General features: G+C 35.8%; 1 protein-coding gene across 1 annotated transcript in view; it reads right to left on the reverse strand.

Moving 5' to 3' along the window:
* Nucleotides 1–4,550: 4,550 nt before the first annotated feature.
* Nucleotides 4,551–13,233, reverse strand: part of LOC113106820 (copine-5-like) — a 70,891-nt gene continuing 62,208 nt past the window's right edge. Inside the window, exons 18-21 of the mRNA XM_026268839.1 lie at nt 10,837–10,939; nt 5,840–5,897; nt 5,248–5,321; nt 4,551–4,739 (exon numbers count right to left, since the gene is read on the reverse strand). Coding sequence (XP_026124624.1) covers nt 4,551–4,739; nt 5,248–5,321; nt 5,840–5,897; nt 10,837–10,939 — 424 coding nt within the window. The remainder of the gene's footprint in view (nt 4,740–5,247; nt 5,322–5,839; nt 5,898–10,836; nt 10,940–13,233) is intronic.

The following is a 13,233-nucleotide window of genomic DNA, read 5'->3' on the forward strand; positions in this document are numbered from 1 at the left end:
GGTTGGAAAATTAGCCTACTTTCAAAAAAAGTGGAGTGTTCCTTTAAAAGCGGTGCTGGTGACACTGCTGTGGTCTATGAGAAATATGCAAATATTTAAGTAGGCTATTATAATTTACACCAACAAACCTGTTCAGTTCATTTGAAAACTTTTATGTCTAATCAGATTATAATCAGATGCAATGATCTATGCTAAGCTAAGCTAAATGTGCTCTCGTGAGGTGGTTCTGTGAATGAATCGTTCAAAATCACACAAACTCTTTTATTTAAATAACTTTGAGGAATCCTTACTCATACCTATAAGTTATCAGAGCAGCTACTGAATCAACATTACTGAACTGCAAGTCAGTGAATTTGCTTTGCTCAAAGCTGCTCAACTTCGGTATAGGCTACTCCTCATTCGTGGTCTGGAATGACATTGAGGAACATTTACTGAAACAATATTAAGGATTAGGACCCCATGAGAGTAGGCTGTCTTATGTAAGACTATGGATACACTTCTGTTCTGTTGTTCTGTCACTGTATTGTCTTGGTGTCTCTCCCAGACTGTTCAAGATATGCATTGGATCTGTTCTTCCAGAGAACATTGTCCAGATGTATATTTTTTTCTTCTTATCTTTTGGGAAACAGTTGCCAATGGAAGCATTGCTTTTGCTGGTTCTTCACAGCAATTTAAGAAATTAATTTGGCATTAGCACTCAAAAACAATATATTAGTGTTTGAAGGACCATCAATCAGTCTGTCAGAATTGTGAGTCTCCATCTCCCCTAGTAACGTTGAAAAATAGCTTTTGATTTTATAATGAGGGTTTCACTCATTATAGAGCAGCTGATGGCCTCAAGAAGCAGGATGTAAATTTAGAAAATGCATTTTTACTATAGAGAGAAAACAAATAAATTTTGTGCAGCAATACATCACCCCCATCCTTCAATTCAGGTGATGAATCTGATGTATCAGAAGTGAATCTTATTAAATGCTGCAGGTGCTCTTGAGGAAGGAAACACACCAACCGGCCCCAGGGAGCCAACTGATTGGATGGCGAGTTCTCTTCTTGCCACTGTTCGGCAATAACAAAAAGGCTTTAATTAAAAGACAAGTCTGAGCAATATTTGTGACTTAGTTCAAATTCTACCCATCTCTCAACTTAAGAGTTTATTTTCTATTTGCATCATGACAGCACTTTGCAGTCGGTCTATTTTCACCTAAATAAAATTACTAAAATAAATAGCAATCGTTTAAGCATTTTGCAACTAGAAAGTAAACGTAATGAACACTGCATAGATTGAAACTTCTGCAGTGTCGGCACACACGCAGAAAAAAAAACTAGCTAATGACATTTCATGGTATTTTACCCTTTGAGAAGAGGAAACTCAACCATGTACATCATCTAAACACTGCGATCCGAGGCTAGTGACTAATCGCTCGGAATGAATATAAGGAACTAAAGGGAATAGACTTATGTAAATGCACACCTGTCTCTGGAGGGCCCAGTCATGGCATCTAACATGAATTAATGAGAAAATCTCTCTGCTCCCCCATTAAAGGCTGCTTCAGTTTGTAATAGACTCCAACAGTTTGTAACTGATGGATTTATTAATGAAGAAGAAACTCATGCATAGAAAAAAAAAACTCTCTCAGATGTTCTCGAAAAACGTTGTCATTGTTTTATTCATTGTCATTTTTAAGGCAATCCATTACAAATTTCACACACACCACGGGAATGACAACAGCAATGTTCTATGTTCAGCTTGGAAATAGCTCATCATGCATATCGACTGAGATAAAGAGAGACAAAGAAGACAAAACGAGAGAAAGAAAAGGAATATAGCAAGGATGGGATGCATCATGCTCTGGATTTCGATTATGAGATGAGCGGCAGAGTCTTAACGCAAAGCAATAGGCCAGTTCGTCACCCCATCGGCTATTTTGGCACAATCATGCATATCTCACAGAGGAAACGTTGGCACTGGACAAGGGCCACGTCTTTAACACATAATTTAAATTTTTCCTACTATTATCTCTTCTCAATGGTTTTGTAAACTACTATATGACTTTTATTATATTGGGATAAAAAAAAATAGTATTTGCAAAATCTACACCATGCCATAAAATTAACCTATTAACATTCTCTGGATAGTGATATACATGTGTTTCAGGACGCCTGTAATTTGTTCTTCGGATTTACAAGCCACCTAGCAGCAATGCGCTCATAAATATAAATTAACATTTTAAATTTTAAATTAAATGTAAAAATTAAATGTATGCATTTAGCAGACGCTTTTATCCAAAGCGACTTACAGTGCATTCAGACTATCAATTTTTACATATTAAACAGGATTTTAAAAAAAGTTACATTTATGCAAGTAGAAATTTCAGGCTTATATTTGAGAAACAGAATTCAATAATAAAAAAGCCAAATATAAAGGAGAAACATGAAAAATAATGTTCCTCTCAACAGTAAAATGACTATAATCTTCTAGTTATTAACTATCCATTAACAATATAAAATGAAGAGTAAATAAGCCTTTAAAATCAATACACCTGTTAACACTCTCAAACAAACCCTTTCACCCAATGCTCCCTTTGTCAGACTTAATCTTCACCTCCTAATTGATTGATGGATCACTTCATTCTCAGTAACTCCAGGTGTGCTAATAACTCTGTAAAAGAAAGGTGTGTTTAAACACATGTCTTGATTTTGTAGCTTCAGGACCAGTGGAGATTTGAAAATAAAACTAGAGTTCATCTTCACAGTTCATAATCTACACTATAATAACAGATACATGTTCTAAAACCAAAACATTGGTACAAGTTCGGACAAACAAGCAAAGATATAAAAATTTAACCGGACAAGGAGAAAATGTATCAAAACTGTGGGTAAGAACAAGTATAAACGGCCCTGCTGTCCAAAAAAAGTCAGTCAGTATTTACTGATACAAACAGATTGGTCTGTGATAGTGATTATTTATTTTCAAAATGGACCTCAGAGAAAAGAGGCTGTATGCTAGACAAGAATAAATCTTACAGCTAACATTTTCTCAGATTTAACTGAATATCTTAATCCTCTTAAGGTTTTATGTTATCGACATGCACTTCCTTAGTAATAATACTGCATATTAAATACTGTTTCTAATTTATGTTTGCTATCCATTATTAATGTAAACTTACTGTATGTAAGGCAAGTTTATGAAATTAATTGTGCTCGATGCTTGTCCTGTTATTACGCCAATGCAAAAAATTATTTAAAGCTAGAAACAAAACGGCATTATGTTTGCACTGCGAGTAATGCAATTTCAGCTGCATGCAATAAGTCTTTCATTTTTTGAAACCAGTAAGACAATTCCTGTCATGGTGAAGAATAGAAAAGTGTTTTAAACACCAGGGAAAATCCCAGGAATGTGGGAGCTAAGGTTAAGCGTGACATCAGGTGAGTCAGACCGTGCTATGAGAGAAACAGCAGACACTGCCTCATCTCCAATCATCTTTAGCAGCGAGCAGCGAGGTATCTCTCATGTTTCCCCTGATGCCTCACATGTGTCCGAGGAGCTGCTGTATAATATCAAGATATTCCGGCTCCGGAGTATTATGGAATTAGAAGGGCAAATTAAAGTAAATTTGGTAAGCTGATTGTTCCTGAAATTTCAGTCTGTGTACAGTGATGAATCTGAATCTGTGACTTCTGATTAACATTTACAAATGTTACAGCTTTAAGAAAATATTTGTGCTTCTCTTAGACTTTTACAACGGATTTTTCTTAACTAATTTCATCTAAAGTACGTAAATACATTTAATACAATGTTTTAATGCCATGTACAATTGTTTTTACCTGGATTTCATGCTTAGAATAGAAAATCTTGTTTATCATGGCTCTAAAAAGCTATAAATGGGACACTGCAATGGGAAATATAACTTTGTACTAAAAAGACTTTGCTCAAACCACCATAACACAACTATCTACAAATTCTAGAAACAAATCAAACAGTTTCACTTAATTGTAATACTACAGGGTATAATATTTCAAACAACCACTTATATTTTCACTAATATATTTTTTTAATCACACTTTCTAGGGATGCTCTTGTTTGCCTCCTCTGGCAGATACAAGGGAGATTTTCCTAATATAACACACAGTCCCCCTCACATGCTATATGAAACACAAGAGCTACAGTGTTTTTATAGATGTTGAGATGTTAGAGATTTTAAATAAGCAGAAAATTGCATTGCTTGCGCAGATCTTCTCCATATATCCAGCAACGTTGGACATATGAATCTGAATGAGACTGATTCAAACTATAAATGTTGGCTAATTTGTGAAGAAATTATGAGGAGGACACCAACTCACAGATCAATAAGTACTGTTCTCTTCAGTTCAACCTCCAGAACACAGATAGAGTTTTCAATTTCTCCTGTGTATGAGATCAAAAAAACGGGAATTGAAACCATCCGCTCTCCTAGACGCCTCCCACTGAATCAGTTGTATTGGATTTTATACGAGATCCAAATTGGAGGTGACATAACATCGCCTGTTTTCTTTCAGCAGGCTGGGTAAACTCATACGGTGGGGGTTGGGCTGAGCCCAGGTGGGCTGTAGTCTGGTGGTGTCTGGTTGGGCTTGATGCCCCTTGACTTCATATATAAAATTAACTGATCCGGGATCTCGGCCAGGACATCCTTGGCAAGCCGTGCCATGCTCAGGACGTGGTTTCCTGTCCTATCCATGTAGTCTCTGAATGGTACGAACTGCAGGCAGAGATAAGATTAAAAAGCAGTTAGCTATAGTGGTTTAATTTATTCCCTGAATAATTTTCATGTTTTTGTTTTTTTCAAGTCTAAGTAACTGAAATACCCATGTAAACAATGTAACCCAGTTGTTCCACACACACACACAAATACTCTGGATTATTTCATTATTTATAGATTGTACAAGCGTTGTTGTTGTTTGTTAGCTTATTTTTTTCATGTGTGATGTTGCAGTGTACTTTGAATCTGAGATGTCTGTAAATGTAGGTCACCTAAAGTTATTCCTTTAGAAACTTCCCCAAAGAGTTATATTACTTTGACTCTGCTTTTGCTGAGAAATGTGTATATTTCATTCCCAACCGAAACAGTGATTATGAACGAATCAAAACTATCAGAACAATCCTGAATTATGACCACTTTTCACCATCAAATATTGTATGTGTGTGTGTGTGTGTGTGTGTGTAAACATATGACTTCATACATATACAAATATATAGTACATATGTACCTGTACAATATCCCTCTCCGCCAGCTTTCCTCTGGAGGATATTCTTACATCATCGCCGTCCAGTTCAACCATGGCTAAAAAGTGAGATCATCATGTTATCTGCCCTCCAGCCAATAAAACAATCTGGAGCCTTTCGCCCCAGCATGACACCAACATTTACCTCTTTGCTGGAACATTATGAAAAGCCACACACAAATACTAAAAGCAGATGGTGAGACATGCTAATTATATTGAACAGCTGTGAGATCTGGGTGTTGACATCTGTTTATCAGTCCAAAACCCTAAACCTTACCAATTAGGTGACTTTTCATCCAGAAACTCTACTTTATGGGAATGCAAACTGTGGAGTTGCATTTATGCATTCAAGTTTTAAACCTCCATGTGGGAATACTATTATTAGCTGAGTTAATAGTTAAAAAACAGTAAGGAAGATGCTGAGTACAAACAGGCAATAAAGGATTATGTAGAACATTTTCTTCTTGTGTTTGCAATACATTAAATATAGTAAGAGTAAATAAAGAGAAAAGAAAATGGAGAATATAGTAGAAGAGATATAAAGATGAAACTAAATAACAATAATTTTATGTCTTACCGTCAAACTCAGCTTGGCCAACTCCAACAATAATAATGGACATAGGTAGTTTTGCCGCCTGAGAAAAGAAAACAGAGAAGATAAATTCTACTTCATGATGAACAGTTAACATACTCAGATACGATCCAAAAATTACTGTTTGATTATTCAGATTTCAAAATTTCTGTTAAGATCATTCAGATTTACTGTAATGTACTGACCTATTCAACACCGAACAGTACAGAAAAAAAAAAAAAAAAAAACATCGGAACAACATTATATCTTGCACTTGTATTGGCTTAGCATCATTACAGTCATGGACAAAAATATCGGCACCCTTGGTAAATATGACCAAAGAAGGATGTGAAAATTAATCTGCATTGTTAATCCTTTTGATCTTTTATTTTAAAAATGCACAAAAAATTTATCCTTTCATTGGATAATAAGAATTTAAAATGTGGGAAATATCATTATGAAATAAAGGTTTTTCTCAAATACTCGTTGGACACAATTATTGACACCCCTAGAAATTCTTATGAGTAAAATATCTCTGAAGTATATTCCCATTCATATTCACAATTTTCAGCACTCCAGCATGATTATAAACATGAAATTAACCAGCCATGGCTTCCTGTTTCACAGAAATATAAGGAGGAGGGGAAAAAAAGCCCAGTTTCCCTGAATATAAAACCAAAGAATATATTTCAGATGTGCAGCAAAAGATAATTGAACTTCACAAATTAGTGAAGAGGCTTTAAGAAAAGAGCTACAGCAGTGAAAATTCTTGTCTGGAATTCAAATAGGACTGGCTTCTATGGTGAGATGAAACTAAACAATTAGCTTTTTAGCAGCAAACACTCAAGATGGGTTTGGTGCACACAGAGATAAAAAAGTACCCCTTGTGTACAATGAAATATATAATTGTATTTTTGATGTTGTGGGCCTTTATTTCTGCTGGAGGTCCTGGACATCTTGTTTAGACACATGGCATCAAATACAACATATAAAAAATCAGTAAGTGATTGACTCTGTTAGAAATCTTATAATGGGGCATGTTTGGATCTTCCAACCGTACAATAACCCAAACACAAACCTCAAAAACAACACAGAAATAGGTCACTGAGCTCAAAACCAAGCTTCTGTTATGGGCATTCCAGTCCTCTGGAATAGATTCTGGATAAAGGAATTGTCTCTCATCTCTTGTCAGGTGTTTTCTAACCTCATCAGGCATTATAGGAGAAAAATAGACCTGTTAAACTGGCAAATGGAGGTTTCAAAAAGTATTGAATAAAAGGGTGCCGTTAATTGTGGCCAATGTGTTTTAGAGAAAAACATTTATTTCATAGTGATATTTCCCCCCATTTTAAATTCTTATTATCCAATGAAAGGATAATTTTTTTTTTATTTTTTTAAATAAAAGATCAAAATGATTAACAATGCAGATGAATTTTCACAGCCTTTCTTTGATCATATTTACCAAGGGTGCCAATATTTTTGGCCATGATTGTATATAACACGTTATTTAACTGAATCATTTAGCTGTTTTACAGTCTAATAAGAATCTCATATTAATCACAAAACAAAAACTCTCCTTATGTAAAATACAATCATTTTGGGGTCAAATACAGTTTCATTCATTTAATACACAGCTTGTGATAGCAGTAACAAAAGAAAACGAGTTGTCTATTTCCGAACATGTTAAGCCAGTCGGGTTTGAAAGAGCGCTGGGACTTTGACTGTGATGGCTTGAAAAGAATATTTTGACAGCGTGATTTTTTTCACATACAGTGAGGTGAAAGCCATGCATTATTCAGAACCCTCCTGGATCAACATTCTCTCTGCTTGCTAACTGTCCCTGTTCCTGATATGATGCCTGACTGACAGGTCAAATCCCAGTTATCACAGAAGTAAAGAGTGAGCTAGCTCAGAGGCTGCTTACCAGTGACAGCGGATAACCAGAAAACCACAGGATATTCAGAGTAACAAAACTCACTTTCTCCCCAAAGAGACTTCCGGTGGTTTGAAATGAAAAACAATTGCATATAATGCATCACACATGATCCCAGCTGAAAAAGGCTAAAATACAAGAAATACATACAAGAGGAAACATGATTTCTTTGAAATGTAATCTGAAGAGTTTATAATGAAATAAACCTTTAATATATCAAATATATAAAGAGAGAAATATTAAAGGCTCCTGAGGGTCTGAATTTTAAAAGAGCTCCCACAGAGGGCCCGTGAAAGCCTGTTGAGAGGAATGAATAATTTGTCGAATAAAGCTGACTGGACACACACCCTCAGTCACACTGATAAGTTTGTGGGCTATAATGGAGTTAGAATTGGAATTTCACCGGGGGCCACACAAAAGCACATCACACTAGATGAAAAAGAGCCACACACAAACACACACAAACAGCACAGCACAGCACAGCACAAACAAACAAACCCTAAACTGTGTGGCCTGGAAAACTAATCAAACCAAATGAGTGATTTAGATCATTAATTACTACGATTCACAGATCGATTTCTTCAATAACCCCTGAGCTTTATTTGGGAAACCAAAAGATGGACTCTATAAATTGTCAGGCAGAATCAGCTAACTGCTTCTTTTAGAATTTCAAACCTATAGTGGAGATTAATATGAATAAATTAAATATATTTATATTAGTTTTCACTGTATGTTTCTTTGTTTCTGACTTTACTAGCTTTCAGTGAGGTTTTGTTTGTTTAAAGAATAATATATTAATTGGTACATGTTTGTGTGCACGTGCTGCGCTCCTTATGTGAAGTCTGTTAAGTCTAATACTCGCTGTCAAACGAGCCTTTTTGCAAAATGGAAATACTTGCTTGACTTTTTAGTATTTACAGATAAGGAAAAAAACTTAAGACAAACGTAATAAGGTGAGGAAAACATGTCTCGAATTCATTAACAGCACACACAACTTACAGGACTTAAAGTCACTCTGAACTTTTCACGTGAGATTGTAACAGCAAGGTATATGAACATTAACAGCGTTTTTCTATATCTCTTATACATGTTTAGTATGAATACCTTTATACTCATAATACATAAATAAATCAGGCAATAATTATTCTATTCACTTGTGTTGTGATGGGGATGGTATTGGTCCCAGGCAGTTTTTTGTCTACCAGTCAATCCCTGTCTGTGTGCATTGTGCAGACAGGACATTGAGTGCTTGGTGCCAATGGGCAAGGATTATAAAAACATATTTATGGGTTGGAAGTAGGTCAGCATTTCCGGAAATGCTCACGGGGGACAGAGGCGGTCATGTGTTAAAAGAAATAGAGCCGAGAAGATGAGTCTAAACAAACACATTTCACACACACTTCATGAATTCACTGCTCTATTTCCTGTAGGTCTTTCCTTCAAGTGCTTCTCTCGCAATCTCTCTTGCTCACTTGTTTGTTTACTTTCCCTCTCCCTCTTGTTTCTCCCCGTTTTCCTGATTTTTTTCATTTAACAAATACCTCTCTCAGCCATGAAATAAGTATGGATTACTGGGAATTATGTGATGTGACACATTTGCAGCTAGCCTGTAATAAACACTGTGAATTAGTGTTTTTTTGTCCGCTGAGTCACATAACTTCTTTAGTGTATTCTAAAGTAGAATATATATAAATATATATATACTAAAATGTATTTGAAATACATTTGTTTTATGCTAATTGTTGAAGTCCAATTAAAGATATACTGGAGTAGATTTGATCGTGCTAAAATGGAACTATTGCATGTACACTTCAGGTAAACTTATATTACCCAAAGATTATACAATCTGCATCAATAATGACATTAAAACACATTTTAGGCTTAATTTTAAGAAATGTGTATTGTGCACAATTAGCACTCCAGGTAAAGTTTAATTAAAATTTTTATACCAGTAAGTCTTGAGCGATATTTCATTAAATATGTAAATAAATTTGAACTTCGTATGAAATAATAAAAAATTTTTTTACTAGGGATGCAACATATTAATTAAAAGTGAAATTTTGAGGTAGAAATACTCTGAAATAATATTTTTTTCGTAAAACATACTCCAATAATCCTTTTTTTTATTTACATGTTTAAAATGTTTTATATATTGTATATACTGTAAACCAAGACAGAAATACTGATTAAAATATTTACAGTGTAGCTGTAGTATATTAGATTTTTGTTTATTAAAACATTTATCCCTCAGTTGCTCTATGAGAATACAGATATAAGAGACTTATAAAAAGGTTAAAAAATACCTTTGCTTCTCAAGTTTATTTAAAGATGTTTAGATATTTTTACTGGGAAACGAGACTTAATAATGAGTAAAAATTGTTATTTTAGAATCTAGAATTTTTGTTCGAAAAACACCAATGGTCAAAATGATTGATAACAAAAGCCAATGACCATTCAGTCCATGGAATTAACCTACATCTCATTTCAGCTACTTCAGCTAGAATATATATAAGAGGCCAAATCACTGTGAGTGCAGAGAATCAGCAGTCAGAGTGAGAGAGTGAGAGCTCATTTGTATCTAATCCGTTTAAAAAGACCAACAGAAAAAAGCATAAGAGTGGACTTTCCATAGCGGACTTCAATAAAAATCACTCAAGTCCTAAAAACGCATAACACACATGAAGTGTTGAAGTCATTCAAAGTGCATGAACCCGTATCAGTCAGTGCAGAAATGTTACCGTGTGACCGAGATCCAAAGCATCATGGGTAGAGGGTGAAGAAGAGACAGAGCAGCAGGCAAGATCTTAAAAGGAAGGTGTGGCTGTTTTAATAATGTGACTAAACAGTCGCAAATTCCCTTTAAATCCAGTCTGCTGGGTAACCATAGCAACGGAGACAGGTGAATCCCATTAGGTGCGGAGAGGACCTCCGGAAGACCCAAAAAGCACCTGAACTCTTCTTGACTTTGCCTGGGGGGCACTTGTGATGCAGTGTTGCACCAGAATATGATGATGTAAACAGTTTTTGAAGAGAGTAGGCGAGAGACAGAGAAAGGTCAAGGATAACTCACATTGACGATGGCTTCTTTAGTCTGAGCCATATCTGATATCACACCATCTGTGATGATGAGAAGCACAAAGTACTGCGAGCCGTCTTGAACCGCTGCTGCATACCTGTGCCCAGTCACACACACATACACACAATCACATTTTCACATTAACAAACATATTAGCAGAAACCGTCATGATCCAAATCACCCAAATGAACCATAACCCAGTTATGAAAATCTGTTAATGCTAGTACCGTTGATTGTTTGTTTTAACACTGCGGATGAATAATGAAAGAATGAGCATCCTCAGTGAACACTTAGAATTCAGCGCTGAGCCTCATGCATATATATATTTGCTCTGGGACGTCCCTGTGCTATTGACACAGCTCTTCTGACTTCATCAAAATCCCATAATGCTCTTTGTGATGCAAAACACTTTACAGAAGCTATGACAGGAGATCTGGTCTCTCGGAGGTCTGCAAACGGTCACAGCAACATGAAACAAATACTTTATGCTTGTTAAATCATCATTTTGACAATACGTACAATCACTATTACATAAGCTATGGTGTTCATGAGAACAGAAGCCGGTGTCTGCCTCAGAATACAAAACAGAAGAAGTCAAGTGCGACTTTTTGTAATTATTATTTTATTCCTCAGCTACACAATTGACACTTTATTCACGAGTTCACACCTACATATAATCAGCTGAAGTATTATAATGCATATTTGGCGTGCTGTCCGGGGAAGGGCTCAGAGCTCGGGAATGGCCCGGGACCAAGAATACCAACCCCCCCCACCCCCCGTATATAAAAGTGTAAAATGAACTCTAGTTGAGGGGGATGCTGATAAACCATCAGTGGAGACAGGTAGGCTAAGTCTGCTGTATTTATACCCTAGGGTTGATTATCTTAAGTGGGCTCCACCTGTGCTAATTAGGCTAAGTGTCTGACGTGCTCCTCCCAAATCTTGTTAATGAAACTACATTAGTTCACAATTGTCACTTTGTTGCGCATAATTGTGATTTTATATCTCACAGTTGTGACTTTCTCACAGTTGTAATCAACTTTTTAATTTTGACTATTTCTTGCAATTTTAACTTTGATTCTCATAATTGCAACTTTACATTTCACGATTTTAACTGTTTCCCAAAACTGCAATATTATATAGTATATCTCACAATTGTGACTTTCTCAGTTTTCTCTCAATTTCAGCTGTTTCTCATAATCAGGACTTCATAACTCAAAATGTATCACTTTATATTTTATCTCTGTTTCTAAATTGTTTTTTCTCACAGTTGATACTGTTTCTCACAGTTTCAGCTTTGTTACACAATTACAATGCTTATATCTCTCGTTACTTTGTTTCTCAAAACAGTGACTAAATATTTCATTTGTTTATTTTCCTCGGTGACATTTGACTATTTCTCACAGTTGCGACTTCACATGTCAAAATCTGGTTTTATTTATTATTTTTATCTGACAGTTACTAGTTTTATTTTTTACTCCAAGGTGAAAACTGTCCTTCAAACATCAATACCCGGGACAGCCTGAAGAATATGCAAAGAGAAGCAGCACCCTAAACAGTGAGCTTAAATGTAAGGGCACATTAGTGACACTATTAGTGATTACAGCAACACATTTGTGTGACCAGCATGAAAACGGTGTGAAATCTGTGTGCGAGAATCTTTCACCCTCAAGCCAAATTCCTGATTCCTATTGAACTGACTATATTTGGCCTTAAAATTCACCAAACAATAGAAAATGTGACTATGATAAAAGATCTCCAAAAGATCATCAGTTGTGTTCTATGAGCCCCTGTTTTTCTAATATTTAAGATGTCGACTCTGGCTATGAAGTTTTAGCCAACAAGTCCCAAAAAATAAACTGTCTGCACACTTGAAATCCTTTAAACAAATTTAATCACCAAGCTTCCGGTCAAACAGGCATACCCTGAGGATGGTCGTTTGACCGAAAACTTGGTGATTAAATTAGCTTAACGGATTTCAAGTGTGCAGACTAGGGAAACCCGGTATTAAACTGGCCCCGGGGCTAAATTATGAAAGGCCGTAGTATCAGTAAGATCTGACGGTATCGGTTCTGTTTTCGATACTGGAGGGAAAAAAAATAATGTATACTATGTATTTTTGCTTAATAATGTTGTCGTGCACATTTTATCTCGCCAAACATTTCTAATGTGCGATCATATTAAGACGTTTGTCTGTGAGATCTGCAAGAACTCGCATGTACGCCGCGGAGGTTGTCTGTCAGTCACACACACACAACAAGAACGAGCTTAATACAAAGAGTGACGATGGTGGAGAGAGCAAAACGTTCCAAAGTGTGGTTATACTTCACTAGAGTTAATGCTGACAACCCTCGTTGTCATAAGTGCAGAACAATATTTACATGTAAGGGC

The sequence above is a fragment of the Carassius auratus genome, chromosome 8 (assembly GCF_003368295.1).
Source record: "Carassius auratus strain Wakin chromosome 8, ASM336829v1, whole genome shotgun sequence".
Classification (NCBI taxonomy): Eukaryota; Metazoa; Chordata; class Actinopteri; order Cypriniformes; family Cyprinidae; genus Carassius; species Carassius auratus.